This window comes from Hippichthys cyanospilos, chromosome 6, assembly GCF_059441005.1.
Source record: "Hippichthys cyanospilos isolate Australia breed blue-spotted pipefish chromosome 6, RoL_Hcya_1.0, whole genome shotgun sequence".
In the NCBI taxonomy this organism is placed as follows: Eukaryota; Metazoa; Chordata; class Actinopteri; order Syngnathiformes; family Syngnathidae; genus Hippichthys; species Hippichthys cyanospilos.
Genome location: NC_142374.1, coordinates 14,769,942 through 14,796,445, shown reverse-complemented (window position 1 = coordinate 14,796,445; position 26,504 = coordinate 14,769,942). Strand labels below are relative to the sequence as shown.

Here is a 26,504-nt window from a genome sequence, read left to right as displayed (position 1 = left end):
AGAATTCATTTATGAGTCATTCTACGTTTTTTTTTTTTTTTTAAATAGCCCATTTATATGAAAGAAAAACAGATAAAACATCATAATTTATGTTTTTCTTTTTTTTTTTTTTAAGTCACAATATATTGGTCCATTCACCGTTTTCTCTGTTACAAATACTCAGGCACTTGGAAAAGACTAGGAAGTAGCTTGCTGAAGTCATTTCTGCTGAGTCATGTAGTCATTTTCTTCCTCTTGCTGGCTAAAAAGGTTGCCTGGGCCTGTGTTATGTTGACAGAGACAAAATCACTTTGACTACAGAAACATTTACATTTTATTTCAGGAATACTGTACACAAAAGGGGCGCAGCTTATTAGAAATTACATGGACTGAACAGAAAATGTGCTCTTATTCTGTAGGAAAGAACCAAATCAGTTGATCCCTCTGACAATTGCTATTTTGTGTGAACAAGCTGAATAAGCAAGTCTTAGTGGGCAGAAGGGCCCTTTTTACAACACATGCTCTCCAATGGCAGGAAATCAAGGTCAGTGTGACAAGTGTGTGCACATTTATGGCAGGGCTACACTTACTATACTCTCTAGGGCAGAGATTCATACACAACGCCACCTTGAAAAAATACTTCGCTTTAACAAGTACCACCATCATAGCTAACATCAAATACACTAGCATCGTTTATTTGTATAATTTGAAAAATGTAGTGATTTTTTTTTCCAATACTCAAGTAAACTAGCATAGCGCTACAATGTGAGTCACAACTGTCAAATTCACAATGCTTATTGTGCGACCCTATGAGAAATGTGTCACTTGTGTTTTGTTTGTTGCCCACTTTGTGGCACAGTTAAAAGGTACTAATCCTTTAAAAGCATCTGAAATGCTGGGCTGGGTCAACGAAGCATTACTGAATGAGACACGGTGCTGTGTGGTTAAGCGTTTCTCCACTTCCTAAAAAGCAGGGGTTTCATTGGCTTAAATACCAATAATATAGCAGAAAAACTACATCACAATGCTGCTGCCCATTTGTGCTATCTTTTTTCACACATTCACATTAATAATCGTCCATTTATAGCTCCCAACCACATCTGAATACATCATTTTCTACTAGTCACATGCAGTTGATACATACAATGCTGGCAATTCTTTGCTGATAATTATTCACTTTCACACATTTTTTCCTTATTCACATATATGTGGTTCATACAATTCTTGCTCCCTTTTGTTAGTAGACACAAAATTGACAATTATTGATGCATTTTATTCATATTTACATCCACTTTTATACTGTAGTTCTTCTCATTCATGTAAAGTGGTCAAATCATGTAATAATTAGGCAATTTCTTGCTGCCATCTCTTCATATTCAGAACTAATATTGTCTTAATTGTGAACGTACAGTTGGCAAAGATAATACTGCTGACTATTATTGTTGCCGTCACATGCGCTTATATAATTTTTTAATCATAGAGTCATTACATACATTATAATGCATATTTGCACACATCATTTTTTGAGTTACAGGATTAGATTTTTTCGGGGTGATTTTAATATCTTTGTGTGCTACCACTGGCTCCTCTGCCTATGTAAAACCATTATAGAGCTAATAAAGGCTTATTGTATTGTATTGTAATGTTTATGCAGGCTGCTTGTGCAGTTATTTGAAACCCCAACACGCAAGATTATTTATTGCAATCAAAAGAGTCCATGGAACAAAGACAAGAAGAAGCCACTGCCAGCAGCTGGGGCCGGCGGGTCTTTGTTTCGCACCATCCCGTTGGTTTACTTTAATATCCATTTTGCACGCATGGCCACACATAATCAATCACATTATTATGAATCCGCCACTTAACTCCGTGGTTTGAGTGAACACTTGTCATGGAAACTGCCAGCTCAACTTGCCTACACATGAGAGGTCACAAGTGTGTCACCCTGTTATTTCCTCTGGAATACTTTCCCCTTCACATCAAATCCAAGTTGTTTTTCCATCAGCAGAGGAAAATCATGCGGGGGGCCTTTTTCCAGCTCGTATCAGAGCCGACATAAGCAAAAGAGCAAAGAGGAGGAAGCTGGTTTTGTTTTCCATACCTGATAACGGCCCATCCTCTGTCTCTCCTCTGTAGGCTGTCGTGTCAGATGCCGTTTCCTGGAATGGAGTGTGTGTGGGGAGAGAAGACAAAGGGGATTGAAGTCCGTCAACAAACATAAGGACATTGCAGTAGAGAGAATACAGTATATCAGTGACACATGGTTTCAGTTAGAATTGTATAAAAATGATATCTTTTATATACTAGACAGCCATTTCATCATTAATGAATAAACAGAATCAAATAATTCGATTCTTTGGAAAGATGAAACCCAAGGTCAACTGGTTAATGATGGCAAGCAATAAGCACGTATAAGAACATGATCCAATGCATACTACATCAACATAGTGGTGGTGCTGTTTAAATACTTTCTGAAGGCAAGGAAATGGATTATTCATCACTGAGCAAGACATCCATCAGTCAGGCGACTGTTCTATTCACACATCTATCCACTCATTGCATCATCTTTTTGCCGATCATTATCCAGCTATCAGTTATCCATCCCTGCATTCAATGAGAACACTTATTGATTGATCTATCCGTCCATCCTTCCATGCCAGCTGTCTTTTGACATATACTAAACAGATGACACTGAGCTTTATGAAACAATAGACGACCAGAAATCATATGAAGTATTTTCAAATCCAACATGATGGAGTCATGAAAAATTCGAGACAAATTCTCATGCAAAAGATCTCATGTGTGATGCTACTTATTAAGTAATTAAAACACACACATGCAATGGTTAGGGGCACTCGTGCATACCAGGGAAAAAAAAAAAACAAACAAACACCTGATTTACCGCTAAATGTCTTCCTATAACCTAGGCGGTTTTGCATGGGGACACCATGTTTTGAAATGGATGTTCTATTGAGAGAGAACTATGTTCTTCTACGCACTTTTGTTAAAAAAACAACAAAAAACAACCCTGCTTAATCGCCATAGATTTGTTATGCTTTGTAATGGTTTGTGTGCGTGTGTGCGTGTGTGTATATTTGCATGTGTAAGCCACAGTGCAGAATGGTGTTATCATATCAGACATTCTTGTGTGAACCTTATCATTGTGACTACTAAGCACAGACAAACAAATTTCAGATTGCAGTTTTAGCCATCGCATAAACACTTTTGTGCACACATCACATAGAAAGGGTCACTGGTAAATGCTCAGTTTGCACAACACTCTTAGCATACTCAAATATGGAATTTTGAACCTTTGAGATCAATGCTGCATTCGTTGTGCAAGATAGCTAAGACAATATTGGATTATTGAAGTGAATGGCAAATGCAAACAGTAATCCCTTTTTCTGTCATGTGAGAGATTAGAACAGGGAACTTATTCCGATTTTCGCTCAGGAAAAGTCCATTTCTTCCAGCCAATCAGCAGAAGAAGTAACAATACATGCATAATTACAATGAAGGCAATCCTTTTTCTACCTAAATACTTTTTTTGCGCTATGTGGGCAGCAGCCCTTTCAAGCTAGTTTTGGACAGAAGACCAACATTTCTTTCTATTACATTTTTTTAGATCATAAAAGCAAAAGAAAACGTATATAGTAGTGCTCTCCAACTACCGCTGCACGGCCGGATTCTGGATTATGGTGTACTTGTTACTTTTTAAGGCCCAAAGGCAGCAACATGCATTTTCATGTCAAAGTTGGTCAGGATTTGTTCAAGGTCGCAAATGTTGGCCAAAATGTTCACCAAATTTCCACCAGCTGATGGTTAACTCTTTCAAGTTACTTTTCATGTCAATTTTGAGCGTTTTAAAAAAAATGATATTAACAAAGGGCTTTGACAATGTTTTTCCCTGCCCAGTGGGATAGGGAATTCAAAATTTGCCGGCCACATTTTTAAACTTGATTGACTTGCATGAGGCTAGACACACGCCGTTTACTGTCTAAAGCCCTGATCCCACCGAGGGGGTACTTGCTATCTTCAAAAGTGCATTTATGCAAAAGTGCACCCTCTCCTAATCAGCATTGTAATTTCCAGGATTCCCACTTAAAATCGTACACTTTTCCTCCTACTCTCCTCTTTGGCAGTTTTCCACTGTTGATCAGCATTATTGATTGTCCCCTGTGGATACAGCTTATGGTACATAATGTGCCCTCCCTGTCTCCATGCAGACACACGCACACGGATTAAGTGCTAAATACAAATACATTGTTAATTGCATTTAAAAAACAGATCCCGTTTCTGCACTTTTTATTAACACTAACACAAAATAAGGAAATGAGGAAATTTCACTCTAGTTTGTGCTTTCTTTTTTTTTTTTTAAATTTCTACTTACTATTGGAAGTGGATCGGGAATCATGCATTCACCAAATTATATATATATTTTTTACAAAGTACGTCAACCAAAGTACCGAGTAAAGTACTTTTGTGGCCTACTGAGGTGGACAAAAATGTGTAGCCGCTCAGCCAGTTCATGACTTCAATTGGTTTATTGCGCCCTCTTGTGGAGATGCAATATTCTATTCAATATTATGCTGAAAGGGCGTAATAGAAATTGATAATCGACGTATTTTTTTAGTTTTTTTTTTTAACTGATAGACTATTTGAAGTAGAATACTGAAAGACTGCGGTTTATATTGAGGAAATAACTTCAAGACCCTTTCTTCCCAATTTTCTTGATTCCATTCGGTGACGAGTCAAGTGCTAGGAAAAATATAATTCAACGTTTTTTTTCCCATCTAGATTTTAAATTAACTTTGACTTCATCCATACGACGCAGCAACAGATAAGGAATCTTTTACTAAAGTTAAAAATACAGTTGCGTGCTATTGACCTTCAAGGTCTTCTCTGAAAGCCTGAACATCTTCAAAGCACAGACTTCCATTTAAAACATTATATAAATTCATTTTCATCTGTCTTTTGGCTTCATTTAACAGTGAATGACTTAGCTGTGCAGCCCACAGTCGTTTGTGGATTACTATTATTAGTCCAATCAGATTTCAGTTTCTGTGTTTTGCTATACGATGCATACTTACCAATGCCTTCAGACTTTACTAGGTAAAGGATTTATTTGCTACATTCACAGTGGCAAAAGCTGCTAGCAAATGAGAATGGAGTTTGTTTATAAATGTATAGGCATCACTGGTGAGCATGATATACAGTATTTTATTCCAAGTTTTATATTCCTATGACATGTTATTATATGAAACGATTGAGAAATGTTATGCTATTTTGGGGTTTGATATTGAACACTACGATATTGTGGGCTGCACTGACCGATGACGAGCTCAGGGTGTTGTCTGCCTTTGATTATTTTGGTATTGAGCAAACTTTCTTCCGATACAGGTAGATTTGTCTATGAAGGGGGTTGGTGCTCAGTAAAAACTTATGTCTGAGAAGCATCACCCGGCATTGTAAACAATGTCATTCAAACCGAAATATGCTTTAGATTTTAAATGCTTCAAAGCAGGCACCTGTTTGTATTCTTCATGTATGTTGTTGTGATGCCTTCACTCATCTGTGATGTCACCACAGTAGGGTTCATAAGGGAGGACAGTCTTTACCTTGTGGTTGCTCATAATAATGGAGGGTCTGGGGATGTGAGAATATTTGAGCTCCATTTCCGCACACAACTCATCATCATCATCTGCTGAATTGGAGGAAAGGCAAAACGTTTTATCATCTCTCTCCTTAGGGCTGCATGTTGAGTTAGTTCCATTAATTTCTTGCGTGGAGAAACAGCCAATTGTCCATTGAGATCTCTGCTGAGATGAAGTGGCATCTGGCTGAGCTGTCACGGGATCAGGCACATGAGTTTGATACTCATCAGGTTCTGTTGCAAGAGCCGGATCGCTGTCGGAGGAGTTGCCAAAACAGTGGCGAAGAGATGGGCAAGGAAGTCCGTGCATGATGGGAAATTGGTTGCTAGATCCAGTGGACCAAGCTGTGTTTCTAGTATAGGAGTGCCAGGAGCTCATCTGTAAATAAAATAAAGTATGAAAAAAGTCCACTGATGGTGCAGTGATTCACTTGCCTGACTTGCATGCAAGCAGATTGGCAACGAGTCAATGGCGGTTTGGTATTATTGAACTTTTTAGTGCATTTGCATACGCAACTAAGTATTTAGATATGTCGTTAAAATCCAGTCAAATTGACAACATTTGGCTTGTCCAGAACAGAGAATGAAGACTTTGCAAACAAGAAGGCTTATTTTACTCTTATTTTTTTTTACTCAATGTTATACATTTTATGAGCATATACATGTTTTACTTTTCAAATATGGTATATTTTTCAAGTACAGTTCAGTTGCTTTTAACTTGGGTACAGTAAGTTGTACATACACTACATTTGCACTTAATCTTGTTAATTTTTTGTTTTGAAACATTGGCATGGCAATTTATTTTAATTTTATGTGCAATACATTTGAATTGAATCTTTATGTTTTGTTCTCTACTTTTAAGCACAGTGTTAATGTTCAAACTGTGTAATGTTAAACTGGTTTACAATAATAATATTGTATATTTTTTTCAGAACAAAACCTATTATGCTAGTGTATTTTACTAGTGATCATAATGGTGAAATTTGGTGTATTAAAAAAAAAAAAGTTTGTTGGTCATTGGCGTGGTGGTTCACTTGCCTGTCTTTTGTGCCTGACTGGTAACCAGTCCAGAATGTAGTCTGCCTTTTATCCAAAGTCTGCTGGGCGATAGTCCAGCTCCCCACAACCATTAAGAGGAGAAGCATTACATTGTAAAAAATTAGATAAAAATGCATAAAAAAATGAATGTGTCTCTAAATTTGCCTGTTAATCCAAGATTGTCTTCGAGGTATTGGCAGTTGTCCACTTTTCACTTGCTCGATTTGCCATTTGTAGCAATAAACAGATCCCAGAGAGTCTTTCACGAGGCTAACATTCTCTTAGTTTGTTACATCAGGAACAGTTCCAACCATCAGCATGCAAAAAAAAAAAAAAAAAAATCCTCGTTCTGCAGCTTGTCATGTCCTCTCTGGATTGTGGTATGGGTATGAAAAGTTTCTTATTACACCATCACGTAGTTCCCACACAGTGAGACAAGGTCACGTGGTCGGCAGATGATTTGGGGGGCGAGGGGGTCCAATTACGATCTGGGGTCTGTTGATAACATGCTTATCCTGCACTTGGACAGCGCTAATAAATGATTCATCTGACCTCAGAGCAGGACAAAGAAAAGCATAGAGGTTATCATAAGGTTGCATGACTGAATACGGAGACGGGTGAGGGGGCTCTGGTTACAGGCAGACAAGGTAAGTGATAGGCAGAAAGAGAAAGGAGAAAAGGATTAGAGCTTTCTTCATTTTGTGCTCAATTAGAGAGTAGCTTCTATAATAGACACACGTGAGGCCAATGTCTATAAGGTACTCACTCATCACGGTGCTGGTGCAATAAGTTTATACTGAACTCATGCATAATATATGAAAGCATGCCATAATCAATAGTTACCTTTCAAGTGCGTTCTCCAGGAATTTTGTCTGCTTTACTTTTGTTGTGCTGTGCTATGCTCTTACAATCACTACTTGTCGAAGTCCAACACTCTTGGTACTTCTCTTTTTTTCACTTTTCCCTTTATGACTACTTGTACAGTACTCCTCCAACTCCTAGCCCCTACTCAAACGCTTCCTAGTTGACATTCTACTCCTCCTTAATACGACGATAACTAATAAACCTACCCATTCCTGCTCAGACTAGTGTGCTACTTTTCATCCTCCTCTTCCTCCTACTCCACATCCTATTGATTCTTCTTCTACACTTTCCCCTTCCTTTATTGCAACTATATTGCAACTATACTTTACTACAAGTACTTTAGTAGTACTGTATTTCTAATTTCACCCAACACCAAAAACTACTTATCCTTTGCAAACACAATTTGCGTCGCATCGTCAATTAATTCCCATAACTGTACAATAGTTTTTGTCTGACATCTCGTGGTCAAACAGAATACTGCAACAACAGTATCAAAAACACAGTAACAAATAATAAATAAAATGTCAAATTGCGGGAATATTTACATTTTCCAGATGAAGACGCTTAAGGGCTTTTCCTATATTTACTCAGGCTTGTGATTTTGCAAATTATAAAGACAATACGATATTTATGAAAAGCGTCAATTCTCGGTTTTTATCTGGCGTTGTTCGTTGAAAAATTATTATTATTTTTTTTTTTTCAAATGCGAATTACAAAAAAGTCAGAATCAGGGGGCATTCGTAAACAAAGCATAAAATAAGGGTGAAAAAAACTTGCATTAAATATATATTCACATAAAAAATTTGAACATAATTCTTTTACTTCATCATTTTCACAGTCACGGAACCGTGGCTCAGCTGTCGTTATAGACACATTTGGTCGGTTACTAAAGCATAACCAGCAACAGGCTACGTTATGCGTTTTGTCTTCAAAATAAATCACATTTGTTTTTATTAGTATTGCAAGTCTGACGTTTTCAAGTGCCCTTAGCGCGTTAAATAACATTTATCCCGTAGTAGTACTTTTTCAAACAGAAAAGGGCACGACCGATTTAAATTTGAAATTGAACGCAGCAATGTGTTTTACTTTGAAAATTTGTATTCGGAAGCGCTACTCTTTCCCCAGTATCTTGACAGACGCGGGAGTGCGCTGTCCGAGGATAATCGCAGGTGGCGAGCCTGACAAATTGGCAGACGACAGAAACATGCGTTTGGATGCCGCTTAAACAACATCAAAAAAATTAAATTTGCCTCAATTATTTATCGCTCTCGGTCTTTGGATGCTCGAGAATGCGGTCGCCGGCTCAGATCGTTGCCAGCTGGGCTCTTACCATCCACATCCAACACCTCCTCCTCGACGTCGTCCTCATCTTCCTTTGCTGCACGCTGGCAATGATTGACGGGGCCGAGACACAGAGTCCCTGCACGGAGGTGAGCGATGTGCATATAATTCATGTTACGTTCATTCTGAATTATTGACCAATTCTCACCTTTCATTGTCGGTGTTGTGCACTGATTGCGCTGCGTGTGACGTTCAGTGCCCCCTGAGAAAGAAAAAAACAAAAACCCTTCCATTTCCGGTTTGCTGAGGAGAAGTCCGACTTAATTACGATAACATAGGGGTGTCCAGACGTTTCCTCTCCAAGTCCAATTTGACTTTCTTCTCCTTTACTTTATAAAAACATTTTGACTTGTGACGCGGGTCAATGGGCGCTCAAATCAACGCTCCCCATTGAAATGCATCGAACGCCCTTAATCGGTTTCACCTCCCAAAACGCCCAAACAATTTCTTGTTACCTGCACAAGCTCAAGTGAGTCCAAAAGGTTATCGTGAAGGCAAAATAAATAAAATAAGTAATACATAAATAAAATAACGGAGAGCCTTGAATGTCAAAACATTTGTTATAGGGGACAACACCGTATTTATCAAAGTAAAACTAGGACTGCAGACAAAGAAATCCAAGAGAATTACATATTGTTTTAGCATTTGTTTCAAAAACAGGTGATACGTTATGAAGTCAAAGGTTTCTCAATATTTTTGACAGAACTGAGCAGTAACAAAATAATCTTAATTTTCAGAATCAAAACAAGAGCAATCTGCTGATGAAAGTAAAGAAAGCTTTGCAAATTACGCTCTTTTCTACCGTATATATACAATTTGTATTCATCAGAGCATGATGCATCACAATGTTACACTTTTAATTATGAATATCTTCTTTGCATGTTTCCAATCTTGAAAAGCTCAATATAAAACCAGTGTCCCTTCCCTCACCTTTTAATCCAGTGTAGAATATAAATTGTATTGTACAATGCAGGCAAACGACCCGGGCCACATCATTTGTCAATTTTAATTCAGCATATGCAAAAGGCTGCTGATAAACAGGGGATGTAAATGGCCCTTGGGCCCTGGTTTGGACACCCCTGCAAGAACATGACTCATGAGCGCTTCCTTGCTCCAGTGCGTTGAACTTGGGCCACTGTGTGCTTATCAGTTTCCTGCATGGATTGTTTTTTTCCCCGTCCGACTGCTCTACATCAGCTCAACACCTCTGAAGCCCTACATTGCTGTCACACTGGTCCCTGAGATAGAGGGGCGGCATTCCTGAATGCAACCACTGCCTACTAGGGCTGGGTGATTGTGGTTTTAAAGAGACAAATTTCATGAAAAAAAATCTGATCATAGATTCTCTCTTTCTTGGAAAAGACATTTTTCAAAATTCTATCTTGGAGAGAATTTCTGCCCCCCCCCTGTAGACCTGCAGACATTTGCATGTGGCATTTCTCACTTCAAAATAACTGAAGATTTTGATCATGCAACTCCCTTTATTTGCACTGTTTTTCAAAACTTACTTGGCGGCGGACTTTTTATTTCCTCATTGCGTAACACCGCAATTTGGAATTTCTATCAAATGACTAAGATACTTACTTTGAGGTAGGTTTCATATTCACTGTTGCGGCGATAGCATGAGTGGTCCAGATGAGTCCACCAGCCCTTCTGCAGCTTAACATTTTCAAAAATTAAGACAATATTGAACTTCAAAAGAAAAGTAACACTGCAACATTAATATCACCTTCTTCATAAGTTAAGAAAAGTCTTTTCAAGAAAAAAATATTTTCAACATAAAAAAAATCTTTTTGTAGAAATGCTGTTATATTTTAAAAAATATCCATATTTGTAATATTCAGATGTTCATTGATACCTACTTTCATCAGACCAATATCAGTAGAAGTACTCAAGTCTTTAGTAGCCACCAATACCAAATATCATTTCCAGTCATACTTTTAATACACAAAACTTCTACAAAACAACAATAACAGATCATTTTCAATATCCGTTCATCCATTTTCTCGAGCCGCTTATCCTCACAAGGGTCGTAGGTTTGCTGTAGGCGGGGGATGCCCTGAACTGGTTACCAGCCAATTGAAGTGCACACAGAGACCAACAACCATTCTCGCACCCAATCACACATAAGGACGGAAAGTCCTTTTCAAAAGTGATCCCAACATTTCTTGAATAAGACCATATTTTCAAGAATAATTGCATATTTTATGTTCACAAGTCATACAATTTGAAATTAAAGTAATTTTCAAATTTCATATTTTTGAGATCCAAGCCAATACAATAATAAAGCTCTGTACTTTTGAAGCGAAAAATGTCTTCAAAATCCGTGACAGTGCAAAAAAAGTGCGCTGCCGTCTGAAGCAGTTGTTGCTATAGTTGTCAAGATGGAATGTTGTGCTTCCAGACAAACAAAAAGGAGTGGTAGTTATAGCATGGGTTCATCTCAGTGTAAATGACGTAGAAGCGCTTTGAGCTTTTAAATGTGGCAGCTTCATCTTTTATTGTTCAGTAAACCAATCTCTCTTGCATAAAAGAGGAGTGGACGAGGCAGTGGGAAGGTGTCCTTTACTCTCTGTTCCATCAAACGCACATTTCATGACGTACATATACAACATGCATAACATATACAACATAACATGTACAAACACGATCAGGTTCAATATGGATGCTGTTTGAATATATGCTTGTTTTTGCTGTTATTTTTTTTTTTTTACTACATCCCACCGATAACTCATCATTCAATATGGTACTACTATGTTGGCTGATACAGATCAGTGATGTAGGAAAAAGACACAAACACAAAAAGCCAGTCTCATTTCTTTTTTATTCGCTCTATTTACAGATTAGCACTCAATGCTAGAGTATTCATTGTACATGAGTCAACATTATTCTTCATGCCTTCTTCTAAGTCACCATTGTTGAGTTTAATGCTACCTTCAGAACAAGATGACTGAACTACCATTTAGGTATTCCTAAATACTCCTTGAAACACTGTTGAATTCAATTTTATTCTTTGCACTTTCCTATTGCACAACCACATATGTTGAATGAGACTTTTTTTCTAGCCAGTGGATATTTTCTTTCTGCAAGGCCTAGGCCGATATCAGATTCTGATGCAATGATAACCTTGAGCAAAAATATCACAGTGTCACGGTACCACAGTATTAAAATTACGGCTTTCGTTTATTTCATTCAACACAATTTATTTCATTTTTAAACAAAATATTGAAAATTTGATATTTTAAGAAATGCTTACTATGTTTAGTATAAAAAAAAGAATAAATAAATATACATTAACATCTTCTTGTATTTTAATTGTTTTTAGCTAATCACAGTGCCTCATCACTTTGTGATATTGATAGTGTGTCCTGTCTTCAATATTGATTAGGGATGCTTAATTCAATACCACTTTTCTCAGAACAATAGAAGTCACTGTTGTCGATACCAAGTACCGATACTGTGAGCACTTTGATGCACAAATTTCCACTTTAGCAATTATACTGCACCAAGAGAGCGTCTGATAGGTCGTTCTAGCAATTATCGATACCTTGAAATAAGGCGGTCGGTGTAGTACCGATTCTAGGTGTCTGTACTCGAAACTGTAAGCAGATAATGATACCTAATGTTGTAGTGTTACAGTTTGTGCTTTCTTTGTGGGTTACTTAGCAGTTGTTTTTTTCTTTTTTCATGTTTTGCAGGAAGATTACTACTTTGAGTACACTGAGTGCCGCAGCTCCGGCTCGCGGTGGCGGGTGGCCATCCCGCACAACCCCGGGGCTTGCGTTGGCCTGCCCGACCCAGTGCGCGGCACAGATTGCAGTAAGTTGTTGGCATGTTTTGTTATTCCTCCATATGTCTGAGAGGCCTGTGTGTTGTGCGTGTGTGCGTTTGTATATGTGTGTGACAGATTGTGTGTATGTATGCACGTGTTGACATCTCCTTATCCAGCAGCCCAGAATTTTCCTAAACGCATCTCGGCCGACTCTGTTTAGAGTCACCAAAGCCAGAGGCCAATGAACGCAGAACTAAAAAGAGGAGCGCCTCTCCTCATAGATGTAGAGCGTGAGCTAATTATTGAGTACTATGTTTTTTATTAACGTGGGATTAAAATTGTAATATTAGGGGAATGAAATTGCTCATCGACAAAATCTAAAATAACCCATTTTTTAAATAAAAAGTCGAGTAATTCTGAGGTTACGTTTTTAATTTTACAACTCACAAGATTGACACTTACTGTATGTAGGTAAGACATAAAGTCTTATAGGTAAAAATAAATGGAAGCAGGAAATAAATTCAGGTAAATAACTCACTAATGTGGTAAGACCAGTTGTTAGACGGAACTGCTAACAGGCGTGTCCTGTGCTGCCGTCATCACTGCTTCACTTTCAACTACTGTACCACAGCTGAGCTTGTGAACGTCACATATGCAAACTCAGAAAACAGCTGAGGTGTGATTGGTCTTTATCTGAGCCCTGAGCAACTATGATGTCATTTTCTTTTGACATAATATGGCAAGATAACTGGATACTCAGATGGATAGAAAGTACAATACAATGATCACTCGCTACTTCGCGCCTTACCTATCATGCCCTCACTGCATCATGAATTTTTTTTTTTTTTTTTTTAATCATTTAAAAAAAAGGTAAATTGTGGAGAGACGCGCTGAACATTCCCTGCCTGCCAGACTGTAAATGCACATGCCACGGGCACTCCTCGGACGTCAAACTACCGCAGTACACATATTTACTTCAATCTTTAATTATTAAACCTTTTACAGTAACTGTACTGTTATCCTTTCCCGTTTTCGATCCATCATTTATAATCTACTCCTTCCCTAATTGGTCGATGGTCGTACCGAGAACCTATCATGTATCTTGTAGGGGACCCGACTCGCTCACAAAACTCACACATGTTAAGCAGACGCGAAGCGAGAGCAGGAGAGCATTGTAAATCTCTTACCTCGATTTGTGGTAAGAGATTACTGTAAACTTTACAGTACGTACATTTTTTTTTCGAGTGTTTCGCTAATGGTGGGGTCTAAAAAAATGAGTGGTACTGAATTAATCAAGTAGTAAAGTAATTACTTCAGTAACCTAGAGTAATCAATTTCTTTAGTACCTAAAGTAATCAGTTACTTTTGTAATCAATTAATTTAGTACCCTAAGTAATAGATGAGGATAAGCGGTTATGGAAAATGGATTGATTGATGGATATACTTGGGATTGAGTGTAACAGATTCTTAAAAAAACATTAAAATGCGTCTTTGGGATTGAATGAGTTAATCAGGGTGCCTTGTTTAGACTTGTGAGAGCGCTTCGAAAATGTAATGAACACTTTGGGGCACCAGTTTTGACTTCAATATTAAACTATGTCTGGAATTTTGGTCAAAGCAAAGTTTAATAAAAGGTGAATCATTTTAAACGTTTTTGTTTTGTTTATTTTTAGTAGACAAGATGTAAGCTAATGATTGTTATACAAGAACAGTTGCCTGCCTGTGCGATATGCTGCGATTTAAATTTGATCCAATTAGTAGATTAATCCTGACTACTATCAGTGGACTAGTCAGCTAGCACAATAATCTTTTGTGGCAGGCAGCTCTAGTGCAATATCATTTAGAAAAGTGGTATTTGCCATCCCATCATGATTTCTGTTTGTGCGTGTAGCCTTTTCGTGCAAAGCCGGCGAGTTCCTGGAGATGTCTGCTCAAGAGTGCACGCGCTGCGCAGCGGGAAGCTACTCCCTGGGCAGCGGCATCCGCTTCGACCAGTGGGAATCCATGCCGCTAGGATTCAGTAGCCTAGCGACAGCCTCGGAAAATGGTGCCCACCGAGATGGTGAACTCACATGCAACAGGTGATACAAACACGCATTGTGTTTGTGGTTGTATGACACATGTAGTGGAGATAAATTGTTAAGTCTGTATATGGTATATGAGTTTTAAAAAATACAAAAGAGGATCCCTCTCACCAAAAAAAAGCAAATAGCTAAAATGTTAACCCTTTAGGTGCCAAAGATTTTCCAATCAAATATTCAGTTTTTCAAAAGCCCGTAGCTTAAAAATGGTTAGCTATGAAATGATTTATACATATTGCTGTTTTGGCACTTAAAGGGTTAATAATATGCACAGTTTGACTGCAGTTACTGTAAATCTAAAAGAAAAATTGAAACTTGTACTAGGTAAAAAGGGACCGGTTTAGAAATAATAATATGAACAATGTAAAAACAAGTTTACTTTTTTTGAGCATGTATTCTTTTGTATCATAGGAATAAACAGGTGTCTATTTTTTCCTATTTAATTATTTTTGGATGCTCAAACATGTGAATCACACCAATTTCTTTTGAATTATAGAAACAAACAGGCATGTTAATATATCGTGTAAACTATGTAAGTGATTGCAAAAATGATAACGTATTTTTTTTAAAATGTATCGTAAAACTGAGAAAATAAAAGTAAGCGAAGGAGATTACACTTTCTAGAAAAAAAATATTTGGAAATATTTTCTATTGATTTTCAAACTTAACGTGATTCTGATAAGCAACATAAATTAATATGTTTAAATAAAATGATCATGATCATGCTTGAATTTCCATCACTTTGTTTTTAAATTTCACTCAAAATAACATTAAATATAATTATTAATAATACATTTTAAAATTAATGTCCACATAATTTATCAAGAAAACTAAATTTTCTTATTGAATACCTACCATTTATTAATCAAAATACGGCTGTTCTGATGCATGCCGATTCTAATGTGCCAAATTCAATGTATATTGAACAATTTTAATGCATTTCCGGCCTCTTTTATTCACTTGTGTATATGCACTTATGATCCAGCAAGATTGAATTCATCTTGCATGTGGTTGTTTTTCCTGACCACCCCTATCCTCATTCCCTTGTGCCAGCTCCTCCTGGGTGCCTCAGGGAAGCTACCTGGAGTCCAACCGGGATGAATGCATAGTCTCGCTGGTGTACTCCGTCCATCTGAAGAAGCAGGGATCCATCACTTTTGAATACCAGTACCCAGACAATGACCTGCTGTTTGAGTTTTTTGTGAGTAGCAACACGCAAATCTTTTGCATAAACGTGTGTGCTCAGGGGTTTAGATTTTTTTTACAGTACAGATGGGCTAGCTCACTTTAATTGATGATGTTTAAAATAAAGAACATGTGTACGTTATTATTCATAATATTTATATTCCATTATAATTAAGCAGTTATTTGCAAAACAAAACTGGAACATTGGTTATTTTGATCAGACGTGTTATCCATTTTAAAATCATTCATTTTAATTTCCAGCAACAGGCTTTAAGTGTCCAGTGTGGTCATCAGTTGAAGTGAAGTTTAAATAATGGCAATTGGGTTGAATGGGTTGCAGATTCAGAATGACCAGTGTCAAGAGATGGATCAGGCCGCAGAAACTAAATGGCTTAAGCTCACCAACCAAGGAGAATGGGCCACCCACACGGTAAGGTGCAAAACACATTACATTCGCACTGACGTGTAACTGATTTTTAAACTATGACTATGACTGAAATATCTTGCACTACGCAATAACACTGGTCAGTTGTATTGAACTTCTAAGTAGAATTTATTTGTGCAAATGTGACCCATTGATGATTTTTTTTTTTTGTTTCTAACTATGTTTACCAGGTGAACCTCAAGTCTGGCACAAACATCATGTACTGGAGAACCGGGGCTGTCACGGTGGGCACCAAAGCGGTGAAACCTGTGCTGCTCAAAAATATCCATATAGAAGGTTTGTCTTTATCTTTTCCTCTTGGAATTGTATCTCCGTCAAATATTCTTCCGTTCCCCTTGTACCTTTTCCTCCCATCTCTAGGTGTAGCCTACACATCAGAGTGTTTCCCGTGTAAACCGGGCACGTTCAGCCGAGAGCCGGGCTCCTCCTCGTGTGAGCCTTGCCCTCGGGACACCTTTTCGGGCCATGGCGCGAGCTCCTGCTCCCCCTGCAACACGGCCACCCACTATGCAGGTACACAGACTGTAACTCTAACCTTTTCCATTTTTAAGCAAACAGCAGTACTGTCATTGTTTGACCAAAAACAAAACAACTTTGTGTTTCTGACCAAAAAAAAGCAGAGGAATGAGCTAGGGTTTCCTCTAAAATCTTCCTTTAAGTAATTGACAGCTGCTGCTTGTTGCAGACTGATCTTAAGTCACTGTCAAGCTTTACATCATATGAAATTACGCTATGCAAATTGGAACAAATATATATTAGCGAATATGGTCACGTACCTCCCCAGAATTGCGTGCAACCATCCTGTGCGGGTTGACCAATTGAAAAAGTTGTTAGCACCAGTGCTACCAGTGGAAGGTTAAGTGTAGTGTTATATATGTAACTATATTACTCAGTATGGAACAATACTTGTGCATGCTCATTTGCATTATGCTTGCATTACACATATTGATGAATAGTGACTTTGAAACAAATACTCAGTATATGTTTATATTTTTTGAAACCTTTGACAAACAAAACAGCAAAAGCAAGCTGATAAGTGACGTTCTGATGGGAGAATAAATTATTTTCAGATCCAACTAAGAAACTGGATTCGAGCAACACTTGACTGCTGTGTTATTTTGCAGATGAGGGATCTGAAAACTGTAAAAACAGACCTCCATGTTCCAAGAAGGACTTTTTCAGCATTCACACAGCGTGCGACGATGAGGGGAAGGTGAGGAAACCGGGTGACTCTTAACCAATCATTTATGTCGAAATCCACTCATTTCCCCCCTTTAATTACAGACCCAGGTGCAATACAAGTGGATCGAGCCAAAGGTCTGCCTGGAGAACGTGGCAGGAGCCGAGACGCTGCCCCCTGGCGGCGAAAGAGAGCCTTGCCCTCCCTGCAACCCTGGTTTCTATAACAACGCCACGTCCGTCTGCTCGCCCTGCCCAACCGGGACCTACTCAGACGGGATGAAACGTACTGGCTGTTGTTGTTGTTCTTTTTTTTTTTTTTTAATCATGGCCTTTACAGTTTTTTAATTCAAATGTTCGTTTTTGTATCCCTCGTCAGCATGTCAGCAGTGCCCGGCAGGCACAGAGCCCACCCTTGGCTTTGAGTATAAGTGGTGGAACGTCCTTCCTGCAAACATGAAGACGTCTTGCTTCAATGTGGGCAACTCCAAGTGTGACGGCATGAACGGTGAAAACAAACAAAGATATCCTTATTGGACAAAATTAACATTCAGGCGTCATTAGCCACCTTTTTATTCAAGGCGATTTTGTCTGTCTTGTGTGTCTGCCGGGTTAAGATAAAGTATGTCTGCAGAGGTGTTTACAAACTAAAACATAGTTATAAAATATGCATCAATTAAAAGAAGAAAAAGAATAGCAAAACTTTTTTTAAGTAAAATTTATAATGGGTGGTTTGACTTTAAACCATGTATGACTACTTCCTAATTATCAAGTCATCCAAACTATATAATATAAAAAGGAACATACTTTTATACTTTGAAGCAAGTTCTTCTTAAACTTGTGAATAATAATTGTTTAAATAAGCAATATTTTTTTAAAATATTTTTTTAGTTTTTGTTGATTTAAAATTTTTTTTTTTTTTTTACATTTTTTCCTTACTCTTGTCTGTGAACTTTGTGGACAAAAGGATTTGGATCTTGAATCCAATCAAAATCCTGATTGTGGCTTCTCATTCTCCAGGCTGGGAGGTGGCCCGCGATCACATCCGAAGCAGTGCAGGAAGTTCGGATAACGACTACCTCATCCTCAGCATTCATATTCCCGGCTTCAAGTGAGCATTTCGGACATATCACTCACTGTCGCGTCTCTGCTTGTCTTGTCACATCCTTCCGACTTTATCCAGGCTCCCGACATCCCTATCCAGTCACACGGGCACAGAATTTGGCCGGATTACGTTCGAGTTTGAGACGGTGTGCAGTGCTGACTGTGAATTCTACTTTATGATGGTGAGTGGAAACTCTTCGGTGTAGATAAAGGTGTGAACATTTTTGCTTTGGTGTACTGTTGACTTGTTTTACGCACGCACACACACACATACATACGTGTATGTATGTATATATAAAATATATTTTCTTTTTTTCAAGGATGTGAACCGGAAGAGCACCACCGTGGTCGAGTCATGGGAGAAGAGTAAATCAAGACAGTCTTATACACACGTCATGACCAAGAACGCCTCCGTTTCCTACACGTGGGCATTCCAAAGGACCAATATGCCCACAGACGTAAGTAGTACAATGCAAACATGAACAACTTACATGAGGCTCATTTGAAGTCCACTATAGTTTGTCTGCCTCACAGAATTTCTCTTGCAAACAGATTAGGCAGTTGATTTGCTGAGTCAATTTAAAATGCTTGGTCGCCCGAGGTACACGTATGTCCATTCACAACATATTGTACTTTTACCGTATGTTTAATGCTCCATTTGTACAGAGTACACATTTGTGTACGTTCATACAAGCATTGTACACATGTGTTTGTCCATTTGCACAATAGTCACAACTGTTCATTACACATCTATTTGCACAAGCAATGTTCAAATATGTCCATTCACACAATGTGCACAGCATTTTGTCCATTCACACTAGAAATGTAAACATCTATTGTCCATTTGCATAGCGTGCACTGCTCTTTGTCCATTTGCACTAGCAATGTACACACTGTTTGCCCATTCACACACAAGCAATGTATACACATCTGTCCATTTGCAAAACCAGTGTTCATATCTATTTGTCCATTCGCACACTGCGCACTGCTGTTTGTCCATTTGCACTAGCAATTGTACACATCAGTTTGTCCTTTTGCAACAATGTTAATAAGGATGCCTAGCTAGCTATCTAGCTGAATACTGTAGATGGATCGATTGCTAAATGGAGAGGTGGATAGATGGATGGAAAGATGCATAGAATTTATTGGAACTCCTCAGGGAAATTAACACTGAGTGCCGTTGATGTTAAAAGGGGTCAATGGGCACCGCACCATTTTTTTATTAATTTATTTTTTCTCATAGGAATGGGTAAGGGTAGCTCTGGTTTGATCATTAGACTTGGGAAGAAAAAATATGCTTGCAATTGATTGGCAGGTCCTTAAAACTGTTAAGGTTATAGCGGCATATAAAAGGAGCAGACTATTAAAAAAAATAAAAAGATTTTCTAATACAAATAGTTGTAAAAGCATCGGTTTGCTCATTCGAGCATGCAATGTTCACATTGCTTTGTCCATTCAAACAGTGTACACAGCTGTTTGCCCATTTGTACAAGCGATGTTTGTTTTCACAACCTAATGTTGCCCTGTGTGTGCGTTGCCCATTGCATAGGTTCGTCGCTACGTGAACGACGTAGCACGCATTTACTCCATCTCTGTGAGCAACGCGATGGATGGGGTGTCGTCCGATTGTCACGCCTGCGCCCTGAGTGCGCTGCCGTCCGGTTCGGCATGCGTCCCTTGCCCGCCGGGTCACTACATTGAGCCGCATAGCAGCCGGTGCATTGAGTGCCCCCCCGATACCTACCTGCTCCCCCAGGCCGCGCCGGGAAAGGACGCCTGCAAGCCTTGCGGACCAGGCAGCCAGAGCAGCCAGGTTGGTTGTGCATTCGCAGAAACATACAACGCAGCCGTACTTTATGTGTCACGTTCCGTTCCAGGACCACCGTTTATGCTACAGCGACTGTCACTTCACGCACACTGACGGCAACGCTACCATGACCTTTGACTTCAGCCCGTTGGGTTCTGTGGGAACTCTGATGAACGGGCCCAGTTTCACCTCCAAGGGAACCAAGTACTTCCACCTGTTCAACATCAGCTTATGTGGAGGACAGGTGAGATGACATGCGTGACGATGGCATGCTCGCCATGCCTCCACAGTCGAAAGAGGTCCCCATGGGATTTCATAAAATGTACGACATTTACGGGATGAAACCCCCCCCCCCCCAAAAAAAAACAAACAAACAAAAAAAACATATATATATATAAACGGTTTTCCAAGAGTCTATTTTTAACAAACAAGTTAATATATGCACTCCCCTCTTAAGGACCATCTGGCCTCGTGCAAAGACAATGTGACAGACCTGTCTGTCAGCGATTCTCTGAACGAACGCGGCGACGGGGCGAACGCCGTCAAGACCTTCATCTGCCAATCAACCATAATCCCAGCCAGCGGACGAGGCTTGAACACAGCTCTTACTTCGCAGTCCATTAACCTGGCTGACACCTTCCTCGGTGAACGGCGCAGTCCACTATGCACGCAACAATGGCTGGTTGTGATGTACGTGTTAAAACTTCACGTCCTGTTGAACAGGCGCAACGGTGGAGCGAACACTTGCTGGTATTCAGGCAAGGCCGGAGCTGTTTCCACGAACCTCCAAGAAAGTGCCAGACGTCAACTTCTATTTCCGGTAAGCCTTTTATTCATTTATGTTCTCGGTAGTATCTTTTCAAATTCTGTAATTCTATTGAGTAATACTAATCAACCGCCCCATATTTTACATGTACTGTACTCATGTCTTCTACATATGATTTATTAATTATTTAGAATGTATTTATTTATTATACTGTTTAATTTGCTAAACAGTTAGCAATTCCGATTAACATTAGCATGCTAGAGTTTACCATTTAAAGTCAACTAACTAACTACCATGAGGTTGATGCCTACGTAATGTTATATGTACATTACATGTGTAATAGTGTCTCAAGTTATTTTACTGCCCGTTTTGATTTTACCTTTTGAAACTAAGCCACGAGAGATTGTTTGCAGTAACTGGTTTTGGATTCTTGGATTTCTTGGATATTACAGCTCTATTGCTTTTAGGGAAGTTCACAATTTTTTTTTTTCCTAGTTTTTGGGGAGCTCCATCTGTTAATATTGCCTTTAATGAAAGCTTGTTAACTACTAAGTCAATGTGTGTTTTAAGCGCATAAATAGTATAAGCCAATTTGGCCACTAGGTTTTGACCATTTTGACCAGTAAGAAAAGAAATGGAGCCAGTCTTTGCATCAGGAGTTTTCTGTTTAAAGTGCGGCAACAAAGTACTGCTGTGGTATGCTGGATCCACTTCAATGTTTTAGGATTGCTTTATTTTTGTCATCCTTTTCTAAATTGTAAATTATCCATAACTTGTGATATCCTGTATTTTTCTGGAGAGGGGTATTGCAAGATTTTGCGTCTGCAGGAAAGGTCCATGTATAAAACAGTGGCACAAACATGGCAGATATTTTCAGTCGACTTCTTTTCAATGCTAACTTACGGACTATGCGCTCTTCTTTTTTTTTTTTTTTTTTTTTTGCCAAGGTCTTTGGAGCCCACGTCATCTTGCGAATCGGGCCGGAGCACAGTAGTAACAGTGCGCTGCAATCCTTTAAAAAGCGCCAAAGGAGAAGTCTCTGTGCCCAGGTAAGCACATCGCCACAGCCTTTCGATGAACCGGGTTCCAGCCATGGACATTTCGGAAATGCCTTATAAATGATCTCCTTACGTCTGTTGCAGTTCATGCCCCGCGGGAACATGCGATGGCTGCACATTTCACTTTCTCTGGGAGAGCTCCGGGGCGTGTCCCACATGCACCCAGAGCGACTACCACCGCATAGAGGGAGCCTGCAAGGCAGGACAAATGGTTTGTGAAGTCACTGCAGTCTGATGATGTTTTCAAAGCTTTATTTTACACTCCATATATATATATATATATATATATATATATATATATATATATATATATATATATATATATATATATATATAGTTTCATCAGTTTTCAGATGGTCTTGCCAGTTTTCATAAAGTTTGCTTTTCTTTGTTGTAATTTGTGTAGATTAAAGGACAAACTTGAGCGCTTGATGTGTGTTTGTGTGCAGGATCTTTTGTATGTGTGGATGGAGCCCAAGGTTTGCATGGGAGGCGTGAGTTTACCAGCCAAGGAAACGCTGCCGTGCAAAGGGATGGACCTCTGGGTGAAGCTCTGCGCCGGATCGGGCGCCATCATCGCCGTGCTGCTTGTCTCACTCACCTGCTACTTCTGGAAGAAGAACAAGCGGTATTTCATCTCTTCCTGTCTTATCTACTTATTTTTGTATGCCTCTTTTTATACACAGTTAATTTGAAAATAATTCAAATTCAATTCAAATCCCGCAAACACAATATTAATTAATGAGTCTTATTGAGACAGAGCATAGAACATATCATTGCAAAGGAACGTTTCAAGTTGACTTCCCCTTTCTAACTTATTGCTTTATAAAGGATTTTTTTCAGCCAGCTTCCCATTCACTGAACCACTCTGCATTAAATTAAATTATTTAGGAAGTCAGGAATATTCGCAGGTATTACTGTAAAACACGTATACAACTGATTGGGTCTTGAACTATCCAGTGTTCACGAGCCTAAAATGTTTATTAGCGCATTATTAGCATTTTACTAATAAAAAAGAATACAGTTTATTAATGCAGCAAAACTAATGAGATATCCCAGTGCATAGCAAGTTATGCACAAGCTATGAATGTTAAGTTTATGTTAAAAGTTGTTTTAAATCAGTATTCATTAGTTTTGTCTGAATATTTTCCAGGGGGATTTTAAAAATAAATATAACCTTTATCTTATTAGATTGAATTTAAATCTGTATTCATTATTATTTTATGAATATATTCCATACGATCTTTTAAAAATAATCATTTAAATCAGTGGTTCTCAAAGTGGAGCAATTTGGGATTTAAAAAAATATATATATTTGTGTTAATTTCATTCTATTTGATATGAAATTGTGAAAGTATTTATAACTCTTCAATAAGTCAATCAATTCAACAAGTTTAATTTATTTAAAAAAAATGTAATCGTTTGGAAATTTGTCAAATACATTTTGTGTCTACAATTGCTTGCTTACATGGTGATGAAGTCACAAAGATAAAACAGCATTTATTTTATAATCCTGTTTTTGACTAAATTGGCAGCAACCTATTTGGGGGAAATTGAGTTTGTTATAAGGATGCATTTTTTAACCCTTGTCAAATTGAATCTATTTGTGAATAAAAGGGCAGTGATGCTTGGCTTAAATGATTTTATTTATTTATATTTTATTTCCACAAATATTTGCAATAGGGTCCTTTTTAAAAGGGGTGCCTGGCTCCAAAAATTTGAGAACCCCGGCTGTAAATTATTGTTGGGTTTAGTTCTTCCATTCAAATCGATTAAAATCCTAATCATCCAGTACTATTGAAGGAAACTGACTGTAACTTTTGTCCATATAGATCATTCCTAATTTGTATTACCGTTTGTGATACACTAAACCTTTGTGGTTCAAACGGATAGGGTCATTACAGGAACATTATCCAACATTGACATCCATCACATTCACCGAGACATGAGACGCATTCAAATGTAGTCAGAGGTTTAAAATCCAAATAAAAAATGTCTCCCAGGGCAGTAAAGGTTTAAAGGTACAAATATCTTAACTATATGGGCGTGAATCTTTATGACTTCCCTTGCCAGTTCTTTCTCCACTCAGACTTTTTAATCCTCGGAATTCGTCCCATTCCCAGCGTTGACTGATTGTCATCTCTGGCAGGTTGGAGTATAAGTACTCGCGCCTGGTCATGTCCGCCAACAGCAAGGAATGCGAGCTGCCGGGGGCCGACAGCTGCGCCGTCATGGAGGGCGAGAATGAGGCCGACATGGACGACGAGGTGGTCTACTCCAAACCCTCGCTGCTCGGAAAACTCAAAGCCATAGCAGCCAAGGTGAGTTGCCTCAGACGCCCACTTGTCAAATGTTGGGCTTATTCAATTTTCAGCTGAAAACTATTTTTGTGAGTAGGATCTTGGGATAGTAGGAGGTTACTTTTGATACACTGAACCCACACTTAGCTCAAAAGAATTCTGATGTTCTGTATGTTTGAATAAGTTGACCCCTCACACATATTTTAGTTACATATGAATGGAAAACCATATAAACAGTATTCCTTAGCTCCTGTTATACTCTCTCATGGCCCCAAAATAAGAGCATAATATATATGATCGCAATGAGGAAATGATGACTCCTCTTTGAGTTCATGCTAAAAATGAAATATTAAACTAAAGATATTAAATGTTTAATCAAATATTCATGGATATTGATAGTTTTATATGACCACTGATTTTTTTTTTTTTTTTTAATGTAGAAAAATGGGGATAACTATGAAAACATGCAACTGAACTCATCTCATTCCAAAGCCTTGGTGTGGAGTTAATGCAACTGAGAAACAAACAGGGAGAGACCCTCAGGAGATTGTCCACTGGTGAGGACCCCTTTAAACCAGTCACCCACCTCTGTGAGCTTTACTGGGTGCACACACACATACGCACGCACACGCACACACACACGCACACTTTGGCCTTCTAGTGGGTATGAGTGGTTAAGAGCTCAGGGTAAGCCGGGGAGCTATGTCATTTGGTGAATTTCTTTAATTTGATTGTCAGTAATGAGGTGGGCATTTTGTGTTACCCCCCAACCCCCCATACTCCCCTCCCCACCTCCTCCTGCAGCCGCTCGTCATCTATGTGTATTGTTTTTTGTTTTGCTCAATTGTTGTACAGCGGGGTGGACGCTGTGGTTGCATACTTCAAATAAATTATGACTTATTTATGTATAAATGGACTCCAGTTTGTTGCTTGTTATTCACGTTAAAGGATTGGAAAATATTATCATTAAAAATATAAACATTGAATTGAAATTTTTAATGGAAAAAGAAAATAGATGATTAAATTAAATGATTCTAGAATAAAAATTGAGTTAAATCAGAAATTTTGCATGTCTGGTTTCAAATCTAAATACAAAATCATTTATGTAATCAAATATTTTGGTCTGTAATTTGTGGGATACATAGTATCCATCCCATCTTTTCTCATAACCGCTCATCTTCATAAAGATTCTCCTACAAACAAAATTGAGTAACTGTAGGATTAAAGTTAAATGGCAAATGACAACCTCTGTATTTCTTCACCTATATTTAAACCGTTTTTGAAAGAATACAACATTTTGAAAATGTTTAAAATGGTCAGACTTCAGTCTTCATCACAACCAAGAACCAGCTTTGTGCTAATAGCTTTATGAGAAATCATCAACAGGTGGAAACATTATTTAGACAATGGAAGACGGATACGATCACTGACGATCTTCCTCAGATTGGGGCTTCAAGCATCATCTCACCCCTTGGAGTTCAAATGATCCTGAAAACAGTAAGGAATCAGCCAGAACTACACAGCGAGAACTGTCATCACAAACATGACAATGAACATTTGTGTTGAGCACGTTTTACAAACCGCTCTGACGAATGTTTGTGTAATGACGTTTTCTACCAGCAGATGCCACTGTAACCAGGGAAAAGCAGCGTCGTCGTTATGACACTGCAACAGAATTAAGTATTCGGCCAAAAGTAGAGCCCATTTATTCGCCGGAAGTAGGAATTGAGCCGCCTTGCAAATAGGAAAAACATTTTTTTGGGCGATCATTACTCGTGTTGTTATAATAAATGTATTACCTTTATGATTTTGGAGTAAAATCTCTAGTTTATTTGATTATAATTTTAGGAGGTACAGTGTTTCAAGACGTATACCCTCTTAATAGTCAGATGTTTTTTTTTCCTCTTTTAATACCGTAATTCCTCAAATATTAGG

General features: G+C 38.4%; 2 protein-coding genes across 2 annotated transcripts; one reads left to right on the top strand and one right to left on the bottom strand.

Moving 5' to 3' along the window:
* Window positions 1-295: 295 nt before the first annotated feature.
* Window positions 296-9,238, bottom strand: LOC148422312 (uncharacterized). The gene is given in 5 exon segments (XM_088417325.1): window positions 296-2,056; window positions 2,058-2,135; window positions 5,595-6,008; window positions 6,668-8,951; window positions 9,021-9,238. Coding segments are annotated over 3 exon segments (528 nt in total). The 5' UTR covers window positions 6,668-8,951; window positions 9,021-9,238; the 3' UTR covers window positions 296-2,020.
* On the top strand, window positions 8,664-25,485 carry elapor2a (endosome-lysosome associated apoptosis and autophagy regulator family member 2a). The gene is made up of 22 exons (XM_088417324.1): window positions 8,664-8,961; window positions 12,571-12,691; window positions 14,536-14,725; window positions 15,779-15,926; window positions 16,251-16,340; window positions 16,526-16,631; window positions 16,716-16,868; window positions 17,480-17,568; window positions 17,640-17,820; window positions 17,914-18,042; window positions 18,555-18,645; window positions 18,718-18,820; window positions 18,959-19,096; window positions 20,188-20,451; window positions 20,516-20,689; window positions 20,903-21,089; window positions 21,169-21,265; window positions 22,159-22,260; window positions 22,354-22,480; window positions 22,719-22,897; window positions 24,419-24,590; window positions 25,010-25,485. The coding sequence occupies exons 1-22, from the start codon at window positions 8,821-8,823 to the stop codon at window positions 25,076-25,078; spliced, it is 3,051 nt and encodes a 1,016-aa protein (XP_088273450.1). The 5' UTR covers window positions 8,664-8,820; the 3' UTR covers window positions 25,079-25,485.
* Window positions 25,486-26,504: the final 1,019 nt, after the last annotated feature.